The following is a 24,784-nucleotide window of genomic DNA, read 5'->3' on the forward strand; positions in this document are numbered from 1 at the left end:
AAGATTTAATGTAATGCAAGTTATGTCTGAAAAATTTAGTGGAAAACCCATAACAGATTTATATTGTTTTTAAACTAATTTTGAACTAAAATCATTATTATAGATGTTCAGTGCATTCTGCATTAATCACTAAAATTGTTCCACTAATTGATATACTGCTACTGCCCGTTGCTGTTATTACTAGATCAACTCAAAATAAAATACTGCAACAATTACACAGTGCTGCTTTTGGTTGTAATTTTCAGTCAAAACAAGATATACCTTCACTATTTTCCTAGGAATAACAACAGGACAAAAGATTGGGAAGATGACTGTGTATAAAAAAAAAATAAAAAAAAATACCATCATCTTTGTTCTCTTCCCTTCAGCCTTTAGTAGACCAGCTGAAAGTATGCTTACCATCAATCCCCCCCACAAAGAGTCTGAAAGCTCCCGGATATCAAACAAAATCCATGCTGAAAAACGGCAGCGATAAGTAACACTAGATACAACCCTGGCCGGATGAAAACCTGCTGACACTTGTCATGACGCCGCAGCCACTGAGGAAGAAAGTTTGAGCTTATTTGTGGAGAGACAAGACGAATGGCCAGTTCTATTGCACTCAATGTGTGTATGATGTTCTCCAACTCTGATGCAGAAAAAGAGTTTGATGTTGAAGTAATGATGATGTGGCTTCCCGAATGACATCCAGTGCTTCTTGTCTCTGCCTTTCTCCACACGGATTTCACTTGATATCTGGGGATGTTTAGGCCCATTGTTTGCAACAAATCAATGCCAGTAAAGACTTGCACTGATTCTCTTTTTGCCCTTCAACTGAGAATTATAACCAAAAGCTGTTGCATCAAATCAGTTTTTTCTGTTGTTGTTGTGCTTATGCTGTGGTAAAAATAGCCACAGGTATGAAAGTAGCTCACAGAGTGCAAACATTTGATGTTCTTAACACAGAATGCACTACGCAGTTATATAATTGAGCCCCCAAAGTTTAAAATGAATGTGGATTCTTTTTATTTTCGTAAATCATTAATGGGATTTCTAATACATTTTTTAGAAAGAGACACCATTTGCATTATACTAAGCAATACATATCACCTAGGGTTCCTTTTTATAAAAAAAATCCTACCAATCCCAAACTTTTGAAATACAGTGTATATGAAAAGATTAAGTAAATAATTCAGTACAGCAACTAAAAAAAAGACTGAACTAATCATCAATGCATGCACATTTCCAGAAAAACAGCTAACTGTAACAGAAAAAAATTGTTCCATTTTCTAAAATTTCAAAGAGGAACGCTACTGCACTCCATCAAAAATTGTGACATTTCATGATGCTCAAGTGAATTACCCTTAATAAATGGCAGTCGGGTAATCAAAACTGAAAAGCCATGGGCACAGCAGTAAATAATATCAATGTAGAGGAAGATAAAAGGCACCAATTGACATTTACAAAGAAAAAAAAAAAAAGAACAAATAGCGGAGGACGAAATGCAGAGGTGGGGATGGACGAAAAAGCCAAAAAAAGATGGAAAAGTAAAGAGCATTTCACAGGTTTTGGGTTGCTGTGATGTGAGCTATGAAAAAGCGAGAAAGGAGGAGAGAAAAAGAGAGGCCAGATGAAAGAGGGGTGGTGGCGATGAGTGACTCACACTGCCAAAGTACTTATCCAGCAGCTCCACAAAGCGATGGATGACCTCCAGGGTAATCAGCTCATTGTCCTGCTCCTCCACCGCACAGCAGAAATATAGACTAGCATACCTACGTAAACACACACACACAAATTGGTTACCTATAATACATCCAGCAGAAGAGTGCCTATGCAGAAAATAGTGTAAACAAAACCCATTTACAAAAGCGAGAACTCAAACCAGGGTTATTGGGTTTTGTTAACTGAAAGATGGATGAAATAAAATATTAGATGAATACAAGGCAATTACATAAGCTTCAAGTAAAGAAAAGCAGTTGATGGTATCAAGAAGAATAGCATCATGGCTAGAATGAAGTGAATAAAAAAAATAAGACAAAAAAAATTAACACAGTGTTATTTTAGCATCAAGTACCTAATTCATACCTAAATCATGTTCTATATTTATCAGTGTCATGTATATTTTAATAAATTTATAAGTACTTTTTTGTGCATTTAAAGAAAATCGACCCATGACTGCAATAGTAATTGGTTTTACCGTGTCCTCTTTTGAGTTCTTATCTGTGATGTTTTATAAAGATAATACATATTGACCAGTCTCTCCAGGACTTAGTCCAATAGTTTAAGATCTTAAAAATGAAGTTTGACAAATTACAAGTGTACAAGTTTGTTTCTAAGCAAAACACAAGAATTGAAGCAAATAATGACATAAGTTTTGAGAAATCCCTCAGAAAGAAAATAAAGAAAGAAAGAAAAGGAAAGAAAGAAAGAAAGAAAGAAAGAATGGATAGACGGATGGAAGGACATATAGATGGACGAATGGACAGACAGATGTCTTACACAAGTTTATTCTTAAAAGTTATTCTCATAAACTGTCAAATTTTGTGCTAAGCTAAAAATTGTTTGCATATTATTTACCTCTGTTAAGTGTGATTGTGCAAAATATCTATATAAGACTACATACATAGTGTTAAAGGTCCTAAGAAATGCTTTGAAAATTTTTTATTTTATGTTTGACAATCTCAACTGAAAAATTGAGAGGGTGGACTTACATTAGTTAGAATATAATTACAGTGAGATTACATACATTAGATGTCGCCTACCCTGTTGTTGTCTATTGGAAGGAATGCGTCAATAGAGCCGCCATGAGTACAGGGTAGCGCTCCTTTGAAATTAATGCGGGACCAAGCTGCAGTGGAGGACTGTGGCCATCCAGAGCCAGAGATATACACATACACATATATCTATGATAGAGTTTTCCTGGATGTCAGTATATGCAATTTTTTTATTTTTTTATTTTTTATTACGAAACTTAATTTTACATCACTTTTTTACATTAATGGATAAATGACTGCACAGGCATTCCTGACATAAAGCTTGTGTTTGTGTGTACGGAAATGTACTATCCACCCTCCCTGTTAAATTTGATCTAATGTGTGTCCTGAAACACACCCCTCTCCTGCTTTCACTGCTCATTATGACGGAGGGAGTGATTCGTTTGTGAATGAATCTCCGTTGTGAACGATTCTTTCACTTAGCCAACAATAATACACGTTTCTGGCACCGCAGCAACTCGTCATATTTCTTTTGCATTGTTTGCTGATTTTATTTAACAAAACTAGCATAAGTCGAGTATTTAGTGCGAGTTGGTGCTACTTGCCTTATAGTGAATGCAGTAAGTGACTGTATCATCATCACCTGTTTAGCACAAAAGTTCATAACATACAAAAACGTTAAAAAAAACTAAATCCTACCTATAAAATTTTCTGCCTCTGTGCTTTGTTTTCTTTGTTTGCTCGTTACTACACCCTAGACAGCACTAAAATCCAGCATCTTCACGTAGTAACACTGTCTTGACTAGTGCGGCTGAATGACATTTGTCCTGGGAGAACTGTACCAATGTGGCGCTGCTATTGACGCATGCTCAGGGTCCCTATGCGATATCTAGTGTATATATCTATGGTTAGATTAGATTACATCAGTTACATTCCACCTCAATAGATGTTTATTTATGTAGCACTTTTACAATGTAGATTGTGGCAAAGCAGCTTAACATAGAAGTTCTAGTAAAGGTCAGATTTCAAAGATGAAGCTCAGTTAAGTTCAATTTAGTGTATTTAAATGTCACTGCTTTAGATAGATTACATAGGTTAGAAAACAGTTTTACATTAAGATTAGATTACATTGGTTACATTACAGTTACATTTAGATTAGATTGCACTGGATAGAATACAATTGCAGTTAGATTTAATTTACAGGTAGATTAGGTCCCGTTTACATTGTCAGGCCTTGATGCCCAACTACAATTTGTTGCCTATATCTGATTTGTTTGCCTGTCTCTTTACACGTTGTTTTAATTGTGACCCATATCCAATTCATGTGTTTACACTTGCGATAGCGTTTACGATGTTGCTTATGCATAAAGGTGAGTTCTAGCATCTGTGCCACACTAGCCATGATGGAAGAAATTGTATTGTTTTAAGCTCTGCGAAACATGCAAAGTATAGTATAAGCAGTGGATGGTTCAGTCCACATTTACCCCCACGCAGTTTATGTAATGGTATAGCCCTGATGTGTGTGTGTGTAGTTGAAGATGTAGCCTTTGCCTGTTTGCGCACTGGTGTTAGAGAGAATAAGGTTGTTCTATGTGTAGCCTGCAGTGCGTGTATTAATAGCGACAATAAGCAAAAGTTACAACACCAAGTTTGTCTAACTTTAAACTTATTTTGAGGCGGAGGTGGAAAAGGGCCGTCATCGCAGCTTGCACCTATGGTATAAGGTGTCCTCCACCATTCAGAGGAATTTGTGGGTACGAGAGAGGTCTCAGGTCTGGTGGGAGCAAATTGTGGCGACTGACTTCTTTCCTCCTCCATGTTTCCTCTGTTGTTGTTGTTTACCACGTTGGCGTCTCCACACACGCTCTTTCTTCTATGCCATTAAATCACAGAGAAGCACCACATTGTCGCAAGTTTAATAACATATAATAAGGAAAGCCTTAATAAATCCGATCTGCCTGTTTCGCACTGTTACATATCCGATTTATGTCCGATTTATTTCCACATATGAAGGAGGCCTACAACTGATCTCTGTATGTGTTTTTTTCGTGTTTACACAGAACATATCCAATCTGTGTCACATATGAGAAAAAAAAATTATCGAAATTGGGTCACATTTATAGATTATAGTTATATTCAGATTAGATTACATTGTCTAGATTGGACAATGTAGTTGTAAATAGGGCGTGTGGACTGTCAGATACTACTAGTGGATTGGTCAAGATTTGATGAGAAACTGAAGTATGAGGTGACGTGGAAAAAAAAGCATTGATTCTTTTAGGCAGAAGTGACAAACTAAAAGCTTTACATGTTTATATTGCTTTTATAAACGCAAATTTTCACACTAGCTTATAAATATCCTTGAAGTCTAACATACTGATATTAACAGCTAAAAAACATTTTAATTTCATTGGACCTTAATGTCAGACTATGTAAATACGTTTTCTAATGAACATATTTCTATTTTTTCCAGGTAATGGTTATTTTAAATTATTTTAGTTTTTTGTGGTTGGTTAGTCGACTAGAACTTTAGTTTAGTAAAATACAATAATACTGCACTGAAATCACAATTCGCTAAATATTTTCAAAATATTGTGATCATTATAGTGAGTTCTTTAGGCACAATAATTATGTAGTATAACATATGAAATAGTGCCATAACACAATTCAGTACAGATACAAAGAGAGAATCCCTAGAAGAGATGGCTGAAAGCAATAACACACAGCAGGTGCCGCTTGGATGCCTGGGGAGTCGACATGCTGAATGCTGACAACAATGAAATGAAAGTAAATGGATCAATGCATGTTGCTTCACTACCTCTGAGACGGTCCACTCTATACAATCCTTTTGTGTGTGTGTGTGTGTGTGTGTGTGTGTGTGTGTGTGTGTGTGTGTGTGTAAAAAAATTACCAGGAAAAAAAAGAACAAGATCCGACATGAATGCATGACAGCAGAAATGTCACAGTGAAGCCGTTTTGAACTCTTAATCAAACCTCAGTGACATTAAGCAGAGGGCAAATCAAGAGCATATCAGATGGAGTGCAGATGTGAAAAACACAAACAAGCACCACACGCAACCAAGGACAAGAGTGCTTTACTTTAGTGCCCCCTTGTGGAGATAATAAACATGTCTTTTGATCAGTGCAGTGACTTTTATAGCGAGACACTGCAGACAAAAACAGTTTTGGGGATTTTTGGCCTTTCACAGTGCATTTTCATTCAACTGTAAAGAAAACATCCTAAATACATTTATCAGGTGTTTATTTTATAGTTCTTTATCAATTTGTGTTAATAGATTTCCATTACAATATATATTTTTCTATTATATTATTCCATAAATATCCACTTCTGAAAAACTTCTCTAAACTTTAGATTCATTCATTCATATCTATGTTTCAAAGGTGTTTACTGTACATAATTTATATACATTCAACACCTAAAATAATAAATTTGAATACAGCTGTCAAGTATTTTCTGATTTATGAATGACGAGGTTTCAAGAAAAAAAAAAAAAAATAAAAATAATAATAATATTATGAACCGTCTTCCAGTCTTCTGATTTTTTTTCTAGCTAGAATTGCATGCAAATACCACCAACCTCCCTAGTAGAAAGTTTGTTTCTACAGAATCCATTTATGAAAGGTGGAATTTCAATTATATATAATCAATTGTCTCAGTTCGAATGTGATGTTTCATTAGAGCATCTTAAAATGGCATGGGAAGAGGATCTCGGAGCAGAAATTATAAGTGGCAATGGGAGGCAGCACAATAACAAGTTTATTCTGGTTCTGTGTGCATAAGGCATGGTTTAATACAATTTCAGATCCTGCACTGACTCAACTTGTCTAAAAGTTAAGCTCTCTCCGGCATCGCTCAGTCACACGTTTTGGAGTTGTCCTAAAATAGTTAAATATTGGATTTTGGTTTTTCAATTAATATCAGAAGTGGTGGGAAAACAAATTTACCCAGGCCTATTTTGCTATATTTGGTGTCAGTGATGATGCAGAATTATTTAAAAATCATCGTACAGGGATTAGATTTATAACCCTTTTTGGCAAGTAGATTGATTTTACTGAATTGGAAACAAAAAAGATTCACCCTGTTGCTCCATATCAAAAAAAAAAAAAAAGTCATGTTTTGCCTGCAACTTGAGAAGCTAGGACTTTCCCTCAAAAATAAAACCAAGAATTTCTCTGTAGTATGGAAATTATTTATTGAGCACTTTAACAAGAGAGCAGTGATTAAACCCACATCTCAAATTCCCCGCTTATTTTGTTTTTTTTCTTCTTTCTTTTTCCTCTTAGCCCACCTTTCTCTGTATTTTTTACTTCTCTTGTACATATAATAGTAATATGCAATACAACTTTTTGTTTAAAAGGAAAAAAAGTATACATATGTTAAAATTATCATTTGTACTAATGAAAAAAAATGAGAATGTTTAAAAGAATGCAAGCAAATCAGCACGTTTTATTATTAAGTAATGCCTCATTAGCAAATTTGAACAATAGATGGCTTGATAAAAAAAAAGAAATTCTTCCTGCCTGTTTTGGGTAAAGGTTCATTGTTTGACCTCATTCATCCGCAGTTTCATGTTTTAAACGCTTATAAAAAGGTCAGATTGTTATGCAACAAGTTCAAAAGGGTACAATTGAATCAAGTCAAAGCGAGTGTGAATATGCGTAGGTAACTCGATAGAAAATGTATTTTGATGTTTCAAACAATTCCACTGCTCAAAACTGACGCATTAAATGAGTCATCGCTCACAATAATTTGATGTACGCTTCACTACAGTTACAGAGTTTAAAAAAACAGGCAAGCAAGAGAGAGAGAGAGAGCAAGAAAAGGTGTATTGTGAGTGTACCATTTTTAAACCTGCAGCTTTTATTTTAGACAACCTTGTTTTTATGTGAGAAGGAAAGAACAGTTGAGGCACATTTGCAATGAACAGTCAGCGTGCACGCGTGTGGTTTTCTACCTCTTGTAGACTATCTTCAGATCTCTCCATTCCAGGAAGCTGCACATTTTGGGTTTTCTGGCCAGCACCACCTGCATGAGCTCTCGGACCATCTTTTTCTTATCACGCTCAGCCGTCGCTGTGTACCATTTCTGGAGGCGCAGCTTCCCCTGCCGGCTGAACAGAAGCATAAAGCGCATCTGCAGAGAAGCAGAGAGTGAGAGACGGAAAGCACGAAAAAAAAAAAAAAAAAAAAAACATGTTACTTTCTCAGTCATTAAATAAATAAACCATTCTGTGGGAAATAGGTCTTATTTTTATTTTTTTATTTTTTTGTTAGACTGTTATAAGCTCTGGTCATTTTTATTTTTAAAATTGTCCAACAAGGTTTACATTTTTTAATCAGTTAAAATCTCTGAATCTATTTATATTTCTAAACAACTAAAACATTATTTGATTTTTTTTAAATATTCAGCTATTATTTGTACTTCTTATTTCAGTTGAAATAATGAAAAAGTATTTTTGTTCAGCAGCCATAAAAACATCTGTAATTCTCTCTTTTTTTTATAACTTTTATTTTTTTGTAGATTCATATACTGTTTTAAAAAGGCAAATAAAAAAATCACAACAAAAATAATAAATGATACATTGTATTCTATAATTAATTCCTATAATCTGAAACCCCTAGTGTAATTAAAAAGAAAATGGGAGGCGGAACTGGACATAAATTATCAGAAGACATGTGGCAATCAGTTTTAGTTAACATTCACTCATCTTCAATTTGTTTTAAAAGAGTTATACAATTTAAAGTAGTACACGGATTACAGTGGTCCAAAGTGAAACTAGCCAAATTTAAACTGAATATAGAGCCTACTTGTGACTCATGTAATATTGAGAAAAGCTACACCATCTCATAGGTTTTGGGCTTGTTCAAAATTAAAGGATTTCTTGCAGCCAATATTTAAATTTCTCACTGACACATTAAATACCTATATAGAACCTGAGGCCATAATTTCCATATTCGGTATCACACCACAGTTCTTATGTTTTAATAAAAGTAAAACAAACGTGATTGCCTTTACTATGCCTTTAGCTAAAAGGGTAATATTGCTCAAATGGAAGGAAAAATTTCCTTCAACCTTTAATGGAACTTCTACACAACCTGACCTTAGAAAAAATATGATACTGTAAGAGGTTGTACTAACATGATTTTCTCACTTGACAACCTGTTTTAGATCACATAAAGAAGATGGACCCTCAGTTATTTTAGAAGAGTAGAACCTTTCATGTCATTTCTTTATTAATTTATTTTTCCTTGTTGTTCCTTTTCTTTACTTTCCTTATATACAGTTGAAGTCAGACTTTATAGCCCACCCTTTAAACTTTTTTCTTTTTTAAATATTTACCAAATTATGTTTAACAGAGCAAGGACATTTTGACAGTATGTATGTCTGATAATATTTTTTCTTCTGTAGAAAGTCTTATTTGTTTTATTTCGGCTAGAATAAAAGCAGTTTTAATTTTTATTAAAAACATCTTAAGGTCAACAGTATTAGCCCCTAAGCTATTTTTTCGATAGTCTACAGAACAAACCATCATTATATGATAACTTGCCTAATTACCATAACCTGCCTAGTTAACCTAATTAACCTAGTTAAGCCTTTAAATGTCACTGTTCAAATATTATTTACTGTCATCATGGCAAAGATAAAATAAATCATCAATGTTATTAGTAAGGAGTTACTAAAACTATAATGTTTAGAAACGTGTTGAAAAAATCTGCTCTCCGTTAAACAGAAATTGGGGGGGGGGGGGGGGATTTGTTTTTTTTATATTATGATTTTTTTTTTATATTATTCATATATTTTTATAGAACTTAAATGTATATGTCTGCGACAGGTTTTGTTTGTATTTTGTGTTTAAAAAAAAGAAAAGTTGAAAAGCTATTTGTACTATGTTTTATATCTAAAATGTTCAATAAAACATTTTAATAAAAAAAATTGGATATTGTACATATGCAAGTCATTTTTAAATTACTGTACTCCACTATAATAAATACATTTTACATTCATATTTATTCTTCTCATCTCATGTAACTCAATTGTTCAATTTATTTTAATTAATAATTTTATTAAACAATACTGTAATATGGGCAAAATATGGGGAAAACCGTTAACCATTTACTTCTAAAGATTTTCTTTTTCATATTATGGAAGTCCATGGTTACAAGATTAAACATTCTTCAAGATATCTTTTTTGTTTAATAGAAAAAACTAAAACTAGTTTGGCATAAGTGGAGGATCAGTAAATTATAGAAACATTTTCATATTTGAGTGAACTTTCCTTTTAATAATACCACCTAGTGTTAGACAACACAAAAGTCTGATTTAAAACTACTACTGATAGCCAATGTACATAGACTTTTTGTCAACATTAATTTAGAGATTATACAATATTATTAATATTCGTAGTTTTGCTGAACATGATTAAAGTAAAAAAAACAAATCACTAATCATAATAAATGTATTGTAATGTATTGTAATGTATTTTTTATTTAATGCCATGCCAGCAACCAAGACTATTTTCCTGGCAAGTTTAATAATAAATAAATGATAAACATACATTTAAAAACAACAAAAAATAAATACATAAATTAAATAACTAAGTTGAAATTATTAAAATTTATTCTTGTACAGCAGACATAAAAACATCTGCAATCTCTTTTTAATAACGTTTATTTAGTTTCATATACAATTTTTGTAAAAGGCAAATTTAAAAATAAATAAAAATCACGACAACAATAAAAATATTATTAACATGGATGTCATATTTAAAATGATATATTCTACTTTTCAATTGTTTCATCTAATTTCAATTAATAATTTTATTAAACAATACTATAGTATATTAAAGGGATAATTCACCCCAAAATCCTTCATTTGCTATAAACCAATCATAGATTTTTTTCCTATTGAACACAAAAGAAGTCACTTTGAAAAATGGTATAAACCGGTAACCATTCACTTCTATAGAATTTATGTTTCATAATATGGAAGTCGATGGTTACAGGACTAAACATTCTACAAAATATCTTATTTTTTGCTTAATAGAAGAAAAAAAAATAGTTTGGTACAAGTGTAGGATCAGAAAAGGATAAACATTTCATTTTTGAGTGAACTATCCCTTTAATAAAACAACCTTGTTTTAGACAATACAGCTGCAGTGTGACTTATGCTATTCTTAATTTAAAATGTCTACTGATAACCAATGTACTTGGACTTTTTATGCCAACATTAACTTAGAGACTATATAATAATAGCAGTATTTGTAGCTTTGCCAAAGTCGAACATGATTAATCATACATCAATTTTTCTTTTAAAAATACAAATATACCCTTTACCTTATCCTTTCGAAACACATTACAACCCAAAATCTTAGAGATAATAAAAAGCAAATGTCATGGTAGTAATCAGAAGGCGTAAAAGGAAACATTGAGTTAAAAAAAACACCCTTTTTTTCCTGAAAGAACTTGAACGTCATCCATTACAAAATTAGAAAGTGAGCAGGCCTATACATTTGAGATGTGTTAAATATTTAAGAGCACAGCTGAAGAGCACTGCATCTGTTCCCTGCAGACACGGCCCACATATTCAACACATTCAGCTCAATCTACTCACATTTCAGATCACACAACTATGATTAAAAAAGCACAAGACTATCACATAGAGCACTACTCTCTAAAGCACGCATTAGTTTAATTGAGGAGCATTTTTACCAGCTTGCTAAATTAAGGATTTGGTGCCAGCCTACATAGAAATGATCTAAAAATGGTGCACCTGGCAGTCAAAGGCTCGGATGTACAAGAGCCACTTCATATCCAAAAAAAGAAAGACTTAAAAAAAGATGGAAAAAAAAATTAATCGAGGCCAAAGACGAAAATAGTAACCTCCTGAGGGAGGGAGAGACGATCTACTTCAATGCTTTAAAAAAATAGAAGTGTTCCTGGTTTCAAGTCCATATTTAGCAGTCAAAGCAAGTTACAATTTGACACATATGTTTGCTAAAACCGTGCATGGTAGTTGATCAGTATTCTGGTTAGTAGATTAACCGTTAGATATGCACATTGGTGAGAATCTACGGTTAATAATAAACACAGAAATCTACACAACAGACAATCAGATCACTGTCTACGTCTAAACTATGTGTCTTTACTTACAGCGATGAATGTTTTCTGCTGTTTTTCTAGCGCCATATGGAAAGAGGGAAAAACAAAAGGTCTCATGTGGAGAAATAAATGCTCTTAGAGTGATACCACAGTAACATCAAACTCAGGTCATGAATATTACATGCAATAGGGATGGAACGGTTTCATGTAAACCATGGTAAAATTCAGATTGTCTGTATTTATGTATTATTATGAAATAAAAGCAATAGTAATAATAGTAATTCAATTTATTATGCATTTTAATTACTGTTAAAACTAGGGCTGCACAGCATCGATATCGCAATGTATACGTCCACAATAGTCACTTCGCATAGATATGTACTATGCAAGTTATTTTTATTTTAACATCTATAACCATAAAGCATGCACTGTTTCACTTTTATCTTTGCTTTATTGCATTAATCTATGCTTGTAGTTTGTTTATTACAAGTTATGCAGGATTCACTGCTTTACAAAATCATCCCAATCAATCAAAATGAACACGTTTGATGAGACTTTAGGCACCAATTCTCATTATTGCTTATTAGCATGCATGTTATTGAGATATTGGCTGCTTATTAATACCTATAAAACTCCATAATCGGCACAAGCTTATTCTACATCCCTAATGCACTAAGAAAACTTACTTAATATCTGTTAAGGAGCAAATTAGGCAAAAGTCACAGGTAATGGTTTGCTAATAGCGAGAATTGAATCTTATGAAGTGCTGAATTTATAAATCCTTTCCATACTCAACCATTTGGTGAAATTGTTTAGATACAGTGGATATATAAATGGATATATATATGTAAATGGATGTTTCCCAGTACTGGGTTGCGGCTGGAAGGGTATCCGCTGTGTAAAACATATGCTGGATAAGTTGGCGGTTCATTCAACTGTAAAGAGCTCTGAACAATAAAAGGACTAGGCCAAAAAAAATGAATGAATAAAATTGTCTTGTTTGTAACATTAATAATGAAATTTTATTGAATTATTTATATGTTTTTTTATTATGCAATTACCTGAACACTGTTAGACTCGAGAAAACAATAAAACATTGTTTATTTAAATTGTATCTTTTTTTAATCATACTGATATCTGCTTGTAGATCAGTTTATTGTATTTTATTCAGATGCACTTCACTATAGAATCATCCCATCATCAATCTAAATTTATTCATTCTTTCCAAATAGAAATATTCAGGACATCTGGTGAAATTTTATTCATATCGCAATATATACTGCAAAATAACAAAACATCATAATGTTAGATTTTTTCCAATACCGTGCAGCCCTCAAAACATTCTCTACGTTTTTTGGTTTAATCAAAAACTAGTGTTCTCTGAATGTTGCAGGGAGGTTATTGTGTAACAACCCAATGAGAACCATCCATGAATGTTCTCTTGTTGTAGAGGGAACGTTCTACGTACCTAAAGAAAACTTTTCTGGCTTATCAAGGGAAACATTCTGGGAAATAAAAATTGTTAGCCGAGCTGGAATTTCAGACAAGCACTGTACAATAATATCCCTTTAGTCTTTTCTTCATCTAATATTCATTGATGTTGTATGATGTGCTGGATATTATCTCTAACAGCAGCATTTCCTTCCCTACTTAACCGATTAAACAGAGGAAACACGCTGTGCAATTTTTCTATAAATGAATATTTCTGAGACAATGACGACGATAACCGCAATGAAATAAACAATGTGGGGTTAAATGCAAATATTGTGTGACTCACAGTTCATCAGAAGCAACTGGATAAGCGTTTCCGGGTCGAAATAAAAGTCAAAAGACAACTTTAATGCAGTATCAGTTCATATCCGATGAAATATGAAGGAGATACTCCGTATGGACGCCGAGAAGTGAATATTGCGTTCAGCTTATAAATAAACAGGGTCGAATTAACACGTCACAATCCAGCTGTCAAACTGACCGGTAGTGAACAAACGTTTTATAATCTATAACGTTTCATGATTTATGGTGAGAGATAAAAACCACACAAAGCGTCCAACCTGGGGGTTTGGGTTTACGTTACCAGAGGCCCGACAGGTGAGATGTGAATCTTCAAACAGGTTTGAGATGTCTAGGTGGCTGACTATACAAACTTAGCTTTAGCTAGCTAGCTCTGTCTTGAAAAGTGCACATTAATGTCGCTGTAAAAGTGTAACTTACCATTTCGACGGCTTGTTGAGAGCAGTCGGGTAATGTCTGTGAACAGCAAACCGCTTTTTGGTAAATGCCGCAGGATAAATATCAGTACATTTCTAATTGACTGCTCGTAGTTTCAGAGCCCCATTGAAGCAGACCGGAGAAGCGCTGTCCGATTCGCGGACTCTTTTGAGTCGGATCTTTTCAATTGAACCGATTCGTTCACGAATTTTTGGACGAAGAACGAGCAATTAATATTAAAATCAAACTTAACAGCTATGACAGTTAAGCCGTTATTAAAATGTTATTTATAATCCGCACTAATATCTATCGTATTGTTTACACATAGCCTACTATCTGTTATTACTTATTCAGCAGAACCAGTTTAAGTTTAATGGGTATAAGTACACATTCTAAGTGTCCCTAGTAATATTTTTTTGCAATATTTTATTTATTCTATTAAATAGGGTATGAGTGTCAAATAACACTATAAATAAGAAGTGCATTTCATATCTAATGAATAAATACTAATTTAATAAAGAATAACAAATTTAATAGTTAAGTGTATTGAATAAAATAGTTACAACAGTATTAAGTTATCAAAAAGTTGTAGCTTGCTAATGAATTATTAGTATGAAATATTTACTACTCAGAATTGAAATTCATAAATGTGAAGGATAGATTGCCTTATTCAATGACAAACATATGAAAATAGTTGTATTTAATCTAGGCTATTAAATGAGTTACTATATTAAATGTGCAATAGTTTGCCATAATCAGTAGTGTCATAATAAACAGCAGTATGTGTCAACAAAGTTTTATAGTATGCTTTTACAACTGAGATGTCCAAACTTTGGCCCGCAGGCTAAAGTTGGCCCATTGTAACTTTTGATTTGGCCCACCATCCCATCTGAAAAGAGGCAGAGAATGATGGAGAGGGTTGGGGCGAATTCCTTTAACAGAGATTTTTATTTCTGATTTAACGTAACTTTTATGTTTGTTTGTTTTCTTGCTGAGCTACAACAAACCAAACTGAAAACTAATGACTCAATTAAATGCTGTAAATAAATATTTTTTAAGGTGCAGCCTGACTAGTGTAACACTGTGATTGTTTTTACTATAAGAAGTTCGTTATAAAATTAATAAATATTCTGCATTAGTTAATATTATAGAGCAATGTTTTCTAGTTATTTTTAAATATTAAATACATTATTAAATCACCATTGGCAACTTTTATTTAATAGAGTTTGGTATATTAAACTTTAGCCCACCACGCTCAATCAAGACAAAAAAAAAAGTTTGGCGACCCCTGTACAGCACAGTTGATTATAACATGACGTAAAAAAAAACCTATTGAATCGGTTTCTTGAATCGAACTGTTTGGAAGAACCGACTCAACGAAATGAGCCGGACTTCCCGTCACTACAGAGCGGCAGGTGGCGTCATCTCCACCAACTGCAGCGCGCATGCGCTTTGCGTATTCCTGCCTCAAAGCTGTCTTGCAGAAAGTCCTCGTGCTGCTTTAAAAAAGAGAAACTGATTTCTGCTTCCAGCAATAACTAGCAAACGTTTTGTGTTTCAATCGCAAAGTAATGAATCAGCTTTACAGTCTATCTTATGAAAACAGTTTTACCTCTTCTCTGACATAAGGCCAAGATATTCAGATGTTGTTGCCATGACAAAACAGGGGGCTGATTCAGGTTGCCATAGCAACGGAGATAGGCTAAGTCAAATAAGTTTAATCTGTGTATGATAAAGGATAATCCACACTCCTGCTGCTCATTCGCAGTCACACAAATAACGGCAGCTCACCACAACGCTATTTGTACTGCAAAAACACCTTTCAGCTCGTGCTAACCAGTAATTTATCTAAAACTATTAGTCCAGTGGTCTGCCTACGCAATTCATGCATCTAAATAGGGCTGTAATGTATTTGACTCTTTACCGTTGCCAATCTTTGAACACAAGATGTCGCCAACTCAAAGCCATTTAACGGGATAGTTCACCCAAACGTGAAAATTCTGTCATTTATTCACCACTTGATCCAAACCTGTTTGAGATTCTTTCTTAGCTGTTGAACATACAAAATTATTTTTTGAAGAAAGCCTGAAACCTGTGATCATTCCATAGTATTTGTTTCCTATGAAATTCAAATGTTTAAAATAATAATAATAATAATATTAATAATAATTCCTTATTTAGCGCTTTTCTGGGCATTTATGTGCTTTCCTCCTCATCCACCATACACCACACAACAGCTGATTGGTGGAGAGGAGACAATTATGATATGGGGGAGAGAGGGTTAGAAGGCCATGATGGAGAAAGGCTAGTGGGCAAATTTGGCCAGGATGCCAAGGTGAAAGCTTTTTCGAAGGACATCTTGGGATTTTTAAGAGTGAGGACCTTGTTTTAACATGTCGTTTGAAAGACAGCGCTCACCGAGCAGTATAGAGTCCCCGTCACTATGGGTTCAACAGAAGTAATTAACTCATAAGGTCTGGAACCACTTGAGGGAGAGTATATATTAATTATATATTTCCGGTAAATAACACGAAAGCACTTTGTGGTCGCATAGGGTCACTTTTATTACAAAAAAGAAACAATTTTAATAAACAGTCTTCAAGAAAATATGGCCTTCGACAATAAATTAATATAAATACTGTAAAATACAACTTTACAAAAATATAAAAGCACATTAAACATTAGACTGAACACAAGCGTACAAATAATTCACTCTTCAAACTGTTAGTGCATGTAGAACCTTTCTACTGAGGCTTCAAATTCATGTTCATTCATCCTTGATGTTTCAGATATATGCCTTAAATGGTCATTATTTGTTTTCATTTTTATATTTTATGTCTTTCGTCCAGAATACATAATGAATAACCATATATACACATTTGGCAGTCCAAGCTATGCTGAAATAGCAGATACAGAGGGTTCAGCATTCTCCAACTTCATTTTTAAAAGAGACTTCTTGTCTTCAGTAGTAAGTTGCGGGCAGACACGTCTCCTCGGTTCATCTGCTTGTATGGTTACTTCTGGCACAACCTTGGTCTGTTAGTATTCCTGGGGCTGGGTGAGTTGACCGCTAAAGAGCAACGCACCTGTGAAGTTAAGCAGGGGATATTATGAATGAGGAAGCCAACTAGCAATCAAATAAAATGTACACTGGGATCTATCCACATTCATCAAGATTAAATTGTAAGTAGAAACACATTAAATGAAAGCACAACTGACCAGTGGGTTTGTGTTGAATGAGGAAGAAGAATGGCCGGTCAAGTGTGATTTCCTCCACAGCCATACGGGAGTAGATGACGGCCGCTGTGGAACCACAGAAATAATGTAAAAGATGCATTTTGGTGAAACTACAGCAATTAATATTTCTAATACTACTAAATCTCTGTTGCAATTAAGAGTTTATACCTGTGGCAGATGAGCCTTTGGTTCCTTCTTCATTCACTTCAAGTTTTACTCTCTGAAGGACCTTGGATACACATAAAGGTTCCTCAGCTGGTGGAGGAAAAGGAGAGAGAAATTATTATATTGACAACATATCAGCTAGGGCTGTGTGATATATCATTTGAGCATCGATATCACAATTTGTGTATCTGCAATAGCTACACCAGAGCACATGAGAATTGTGGAGTCATTACATTTTAATTATAATACAGTGAAAGTTTATTAACTGTGTGTGTTTTCAAGGTCTGTGTGCATTTTAAGCAAGTTTAGAGCATTTGGTCACAAATTATTATTATGTTTGAACAGGGTATTCGCAGGGTCTTAAAAAAATCTCAAAAGCTGAATTTTAGGCCTTAAAATGCCTTAAACTTGCTGAAATGTTGTGTTTAGGGCTTAATTTTTTACAGGCCTTAATTTCCTTTGTTCATGTATAGCTAACCAATCTGGCCATCAACACCCATACAGTCACCAACAATCCATCTCAATAAAACTTTTACCTTTTTATTTAAAAATGGCATTTAATTACTTTCCTTACACATTTGCTTAAAAGTTCTCAGTTTATTTAGTGCTGAGGACACTGGTCTTAAAAATGTCTTAAAAAGTCGAAAATTTAACTTGATGAATCCTGCAAAAACCCTGTTGTTGCTTTCACAAAGATGAACTGAATTTAATTATTTATTCAACAAGACTATACAGCGTAATTGTACATTTGATCATTTTATTTCTGTACCTGAATTCTGTTAAACTCCATTATTTGTATCTTTGCTTATCTATGCTTATAGTTTATTTTTATTTGTTCCCAAATGCTCATCTGTAGATCCCATACAAAATCATCCTAATCAATCAATCTAAAATTGTTAATTTTTCTAAATAAAGCTATTCAAGTGATCTGGTTAAATATCGCAGTATAAATAGCAAAACATATAAATATCAAAATATCTATTTTTTCCAATATTGTGCAGCCCTAATATTAACTAAATGGCTACAAATGTTCCCAAACAAAGCTGTTAATAATTCCTAATACTCACTAGTAATGCGAGAGAAATCAGCTCTACTCTGGCTGAAAATGTCTCCAAGACCCATTCTGCTCAGTGTGGACTTCAGATCAATTTCAGTATCCATGGAGAACCTGAAAATATAACATAAGTTAGGCCTCCTATTTTACATGTTCATCATCACAACAGAAAATCCCAAAGCTTACAGAAATAGATCAAGTTGGTTACCTTGGAATAGACAGCTGTTTGCTTATCTTCCTCATTTCTTGTCTCCACTGGTGGATCCTGCTGCTGCTCAGCTCTTTGTTCAAGGCAGACAGAGGCACGTCCTTCTCAAAAGGTGTCACCAGGAGCATACTTATCGACTCCCCCTCATAAGGTATCTCGATGACGTCATAGTCCACGCCATCCTTAGACACGAACTCACCTAAAATAAAACAACTTTGTAAATAACAACAAAAGTTCTTGTTTTCTCACTAACCCATCACTGAAATTCTTTGAAACTCACCATAGTTGAATTTTTGAGTGGTTGTCATCATAGGAACAGATACAGCACTGCCATTGACTGTGTGGAAGAGCTGCTCTCGAGTGTTTCTGGGGTCAAATGGTGTCTTCCAGACCCCGTGGAAGTGCAGGGCATTCAGGAGGACTAACCGTGTCAGTTCACTCAGCACTCCAGATGGGAGGAACTCAGAAATCATTCCTAGGATGATGACAACAACAAACAAGTTTAGCATCTTATATAGCGTATGGTGAGCTTATATTGGCACGCAATCCTTTTTTATCCAAAGAGTTGTACAAATGAAGAATATCAAAGGCAGTTTAGTCAAAATAGCATACACACCACCAGTGTGGTCAGACGTCCAGGAGTTGATCACCTGCCTGGCCATCTCTGGCTGGCTGAAGTCTATCTGGTGTGGGACGCTCTGGAAGGCTTTGCTCAAGCTGCGCCTAAAGACCTTTTCCAAGATGATCTTCCGGTCAACCATGACCCCGCTGGCCACCTCCACTCCATCTTCACTGGCCAGATCTCTCTGAAGAAGCCTCTGCAGTTTGGGCATTCCTCTTTCTGTCGGAAAGAAAGAGAAAAGCAACATTTACATATCACATTCAGAATACATTTTTATTTAACAACATGATAGTTTTTGTTTAATCTGAGTCGCTTTTATTTATCTACCTTGCAGAGAGTAGCCCATCTTGGAGGCGAGCAGTTTTAGAGTAGCGCCATAGGCACCCATCTGAGCCATTCCCAGCACCGAGGCGATACCATATGGAGAGAGAGCCAGATTTCGATCTGGAGCAGACTGGACGGCTTCAGCAAACACCTGTAGCCCAAAATCTGTCTGTTTGTCCTGGATAAGGTTGCACAAGCTTGATGCGCAAAGGGCAAAGATCAGTAGCACACTCAGGCTCTGCATTCTGAATATCTATTGAAAAAGACAGAGAGAGAGAGAAATGTCAGCGATTATTGTATATTTCTGGGTGACAGTGAGGGTGTGTTCACTTAGCATATTGTTCAGGACAAAAAATGTTTCAACCTCCTCCAAAAAGAGAACAAGCTCTTTACTTTCCCTTGTGAAAATTCTCTCTCATGTGCAAGACTCAACACCAACCACTCAAACGCAATACCACGCCGTCTCTGTTTGCTTGTCTTGACTCACTCATATCTGGCGTGTTTATGTAAAGACTACCATAGCACATAATCTTTGACTTTAAACACTAAAAATGACAGTTAACCCAATGCTGAACATTCTATCATCATTTACTCACTATTAACATGTTAAAAATTTAGGGTTCTTTCATTTATTAAACAATTTGATTATAATATTATGATTTTAAATTATGATATTTTGATGAATGCTGGAAACCTGCAACATTTGATTTTAATATTTGGACAGTCAATAGTTACAGGTTTCCAGCATTCTTCAAAATATCTTTTTATCTTCAACTGAATAATAATAATAAAATAATAATAATAAATAAATAAATAAATAAAAAAAATAATAAAAAAAAATATATATATATATATATATATATATATATATATATATATATATATATATATATATATATATATATATATAAAATCATGAAAGTATGAAACCACTTGAGGGAGAGCAAATTGAGTTAATTTTCATTTTTTAAAATGTGGGAAAACCCAATTTTAAAGTAAATTATTTTTTGGTAAAGTGTACAGGTCAGACCACCTAATATTTAGCTTTAAATTATTAATAAATATTAATTGCTTTTTGCACATGCTTTTTACCCCCAGAGCAAACCAAAATGTCTCCAATTAATCGATCACAAGTGAATGTTACCAAAATTGTACTAGAAAAGTTTGACTCTCGACTGAATAACAATCAGCCCATATGTAACATTAAGCCTACGAAATGAGACAGAACAAGAACACAAAGTTACCTTAAAGATGCTTTACTTCTGTAGAGTTTCTCTGTAATCTCTGTAGATGTAAGGCGTTACTGTGATCATCCAATGCAGTGGAAGCCTAGAGCTGCTCTGTGTGCCTGCCAGGAGCTCGGTCTCTATTTAAAGGACTCTTGTCCTCCCCCTCAGACGCGCACGCACTAGCGGAAGTTATGATGTCATATCGTCTGCTTTTCATTCCCGCTCTCCGCTTTTCACACAGACAAACATAAACACTATTTTTTCAACGGTGTCTCTCCCCCTGTCTGTCTCTCCTTTCATTTTTACTAGACTGTTAAACAGTTAAGTCATACATTTAGTCTGACAGAGACAGCAGTCACAGCACCTCGTTCAGTCATTAAAACTTTGTAAAGCGTTTGTTTAATAAACAGTGTTGAGTACAGGGGCGCCCCCAAGGGGTGGCCAGGGGTGGCCACGGCCACCCCACGGTAAACTCTGGCCACCCCTGTGGCCACCCCAATATAATTTTGCTGTTGACATTATTGATTTAAATGTACTTATAAATTCCCAATATTTAAATAAATAAATACATAAAATGCAGTCACTAAATTATTGTTGGTGTTACTGACCTAGCTCTCCCCCTCTGGTTCAATGCTGGTGAAAGCAAACTGACGCATGCGCGCAGAAAACCATTCCCGCGCGCCTCACGCACTCCTGTGTGAATCCCGGTTGGTTGTTTCCATGCACGCCAATAAAATAGGCGCCGCTCATGTGCCGTGAAACCGGAGTAACAGCCTTTTGTGCAGAGGTGTAGGCACGCAGCGAGTTTTTAAAGTCGACTAAAGTTTATATAATATGATGATTACTAAACATGGCTTTAAAGCAGAAAGGATGGATAATGAGTCAGGGAGGTAAGACTTCATAACATGATTTCTCAGCCATGATCTGGTCTAAGACCACAGATAATTCTTTAGAATTGTTATAATTAATTTTCATGCAAAAGGTTTCTTAAGTGGTCTTGGCATATCACTCCAGTTGTTGTTTTATTATGTTGTTTGTTATGTTTATTAAATAACAAATCTAACAATTCAAGGGAGGTGGGGTGTATGGGGTGGTTTGCCAGGGTGTCATTTAAACTAGAACCGCCACTACCCTCCCCGATCGTCGTTGACAGCACGCACACACCTTCAATAGACAACAATGGCAATTTAATATTTACCTTAAGGTACAGTATATCAATAGAAGAAGCTGCATTAATAAAATGGCTCAAAAACTAATATGGATAAATGATATTATTAGGTAGGCTATAGTGAGTGTGTATATAGAAATGCCTTTTGTTCAGTTTGTTCATTTGTTTGGGTTATTATTTACTCATTATTCTTTCTTTTTTTTCGGCTTAGAACCGCCAACCTATCTAGCACATTTTTACACAGCGGATGCCCTTCCAGCTGCAACCCATCACTGGGAATAATAAACTCATTAATCTTCATTAATTTTAGACTTGTCATATAACGTATGATGTACAATAAAAGCATGTAAAAAAAGAGTATATATATATATATATATAATATATATATAAAGTGTTTTTAAACTAAACATAGATTTTTATTTGGTTTGACCATGTACTTCCTGAATTATTTCAAGGAATAAATTGCAAAATTTAAAGAATAATTAATTAAATGAATAAAAACTACATTATTTCATTTACCAGAAACAAAAATATAACATTACACTGAATTCATTATTTTTTTAGTGTGCCACCCCAAGATTTGGTGCGGTCTCTTCTGGCCACCCCTAAGAAAATTTTCTGGGGGCGCCACTGGTTGAGTAAATCTTAATCTTTTAAAATGCCTTCACGTTAAAACAAGTGACCTAGTGTTACTTTAAAAAGTAACTTATCCAACAATGTCAATGAAGCACACCATATCCATTTGTGTTTCTGTATGTATTAATAGTATTGTGCTTATTTTATTCCAGATTAAAATAAAATACAACAGACAGACTAAAATGCTCAGCTTCACACAATCGATTTGTGTTGGAACAACATGAAAGAATTAAATTTACTTTTTAATTTTTACTATTTTATTTGGATTAAACATAAACAATTGTCCCAAAAACTCAAGAATTGTGTTGTTTTAGCTCATTTTAAATAGGTAGTTTGAACAAACACCAAACATGTAGAACGACAGACAGACAGAAGGACGGAGGGATGGACGGACAGAGTCCAAAAGAGATCATTGTAGATAATAAATAAATAAATAAATAAATAAATATATATATATATATATATATATATATATATATATATATATATATATATATATATATATATATATATATATATATATATATATATATGTGCAATTCACTTAATTTGAGAATCACATAACTTGATAATAATATCAATTAATTTTATATAATAATTCTGTCCAGAACAAAAGATGTGTGAGAAGGCACACTGAAATTAATTTTAATAGAGCTACATTGACAGAACTGGATGAGCTGACATCTATGTATGCACCAAAAATAAAAGTTGACCTAATCCATCTTATTATCACACAGTCCAGCTAGCAGCCTCACTATAAATATATAGTCTTCATCTGGAGCAATTGAGAACATTAGAGCAAACCCACTGACTCACCTTTAGGGAAAAGTGATGCATCACATGACCATACATGGCTCTACCAAACACACACATTCCTTCACACACACTCATAAAGAAAGGCCACATTCCCTGAGCATAAGGAATAGTTTGGCGTATGGGGACAAAAGGACTGGAGACATGGAAAAACTGATGATGAAATAACTTCTAAAACTTTCAAGTCATGTCCTATGAGCCCAATGAGCTTCATCATCAAGACCAAACATGCTCAGGGAATTCTGACAAATGTGTCTGCATTGAAACATGCCTACAAAAACAGGTAATTCATTTAGGGAATGTTAAAGTACTTACCAACTGCTTTAATGGAATACAACATGTGTCTGCTTAGCAACGAACTGTAAAGGCGAGAGCTTTGAACCAGACAATGAAGTGTCAAAATGAAAATTCATAGGCCATAAAGTTTGTATACACTGTAAACATTGTGTCATGCTTTAATCGAGTTCACAGATGTTTTTGGTTTTCATGCGAGTTAAATGCATTGTTAAATCTCCCTCGCCTCTCTGCCTTAATGCATTTACATGCTTGATGTCTTCAGGATTTACAGTCATCCCCTTTAACGGCCTACATATAAACTACAATTAGTACTGTCATGGATAATTTTATTAGCACCTAAACAATGACATAATACAGATGTGTTACTGTAACTTTAACTCCCTCAACATGTGTCATGTTTCCCTGTCAACAGAGTCTCGCCTCCAGTAAACCAATGTATGGAACTCCATTTCTCACTGAATAAGCATGAGAGCTCAGTTCGCTCAGTTTCACTGTAACCACAGGCAACCATCCAAGAAACATTTGGGAAAGGAACAAGCCAAAACCACATTTTGGACAATTTGGAGAACTTTTTATGCAATATACAAATACTCCAGATTCCGGCCCAGAGAAGAACAAAATGAGAGTTTTTTTATTAAACATAAAAATAATACTAATCAGCAGAATGATGTGTTATTCTCATCTAGTGAAAATTTATTTTTCTTTACATTTTCTATGGTCAATATAAGTTTGTGTGAAAAGGAAAGGTTTGGAGTTTTCTCCTTTTGACAGAAATCTGGCTCTAATTGACTACCATCAGTAAAAGTGATGGTATTTCCTGAATTTAGTTGCAACATCTATTATGACAAACAGACTAACATGTGGTTGTTTCATAGATCTCTTTCTCTTTCCCAGAAAACAGAATTCAACTGATCTGGTGTATGTTTTTTTTTTTTAATTAACCTAAACAATACAATCTTCAGAAAAGTTAAGAAATCAATATTTGGTGGAAAAACTTTCATTTTAATATC

The 24,784-nt window shown here is 34.3% G+C and overlaps 2 protein-coding genes across 7 annotated transcripts in view; both read right to left on the reverse strand.

Moving 5' to 3' along the window:
* The window catches only part of ap1s1 (adaptor related protein complex 1 subunit sigma 1), an 18,115-nt gene extending 3,930 nt beyond the window's left edge, over positions 1-14,185 (reverse strand). The window contains exons 1-4 of one of the 5 annotated variants that reach the window (NM_001328016.3): positions 14,025-14,185; positions 11,865-11,890; positions 7,670-7,848; positions 1,643-1,751 (exon numbers count right to left, since the gene is read on the reverse strand). In NM_001328016.3, the coding sequence (NP_001314945.1) occupies positions 1,643-1,751; positions 7,670-7,848 (288 nt within the window). In that variant the 5' untranslated portion in view covers positions 11,865-11,890; positions 14,025-14,185. Of the gene's footprint in view, positions 1-1,642; positions 1,752-7,669; positions 7,849-11,864; positions 11,901-13,590; positions 13,710-14,024 lie in introns of those variants that run through there. The other 4 variants (NM_200309.4, NM_001328014.3, XM_087258970.1 and 1 more) reach the window with 4 other exon arrangements.
* Positions 14,186-16,560: 2,375 nt separating this feature from the next.
* On the reverse strand, positions 16,561-20,980 carry serpine1 (serpin peptidase inhibitor, clade E (nexin, plasminogen activator inhibitor type 1), member 1). Of its 2 annotated transcripts, none has more exons than XM_087258548.1 (9): positions 20,876-20,977; positions 19,635-19,884; positions 19,302-19,526; positions 18,966-19,160; positions 18,686-18,884; positions 18,491-18,591; positions 17,427-17,513; positions 17,241-17,324; positions 16,561-17,107 (listed from the first exon to the last, which is right to left on the reverse strand). In XM_087258548.1, exons 2-9 carry the CDS (start codon positions 19,873-19,875, stop codon positions 17,061-17,063), a joined length of 1,179 nt encoding a protein of 392 aa, XP_087114674.1. In that variant the 5' UTR covers positions 19,876-19,884; positions 20,876-20,977; the 3' UTR covers positions 16,561-17,060.
* Between the last annotated feature and the right edge of the window lie 3,804 nt (positions 20,981-24,784).

Source organism: Danio rerio, chromosome 7 (genome assembly GCF_052040795.2).
Source record: "Danio rerio strain M-AB ecotype USA chromosome 7, GRCz13ab, whole genome shotgun sequence".
In the NCBI taxonomy this organism is placed as follows: Eukaryota; Metazoa; Chordata; class Actinopteri; order Cypriniformes; family Danionidae; genus Danio; species Danio rerio.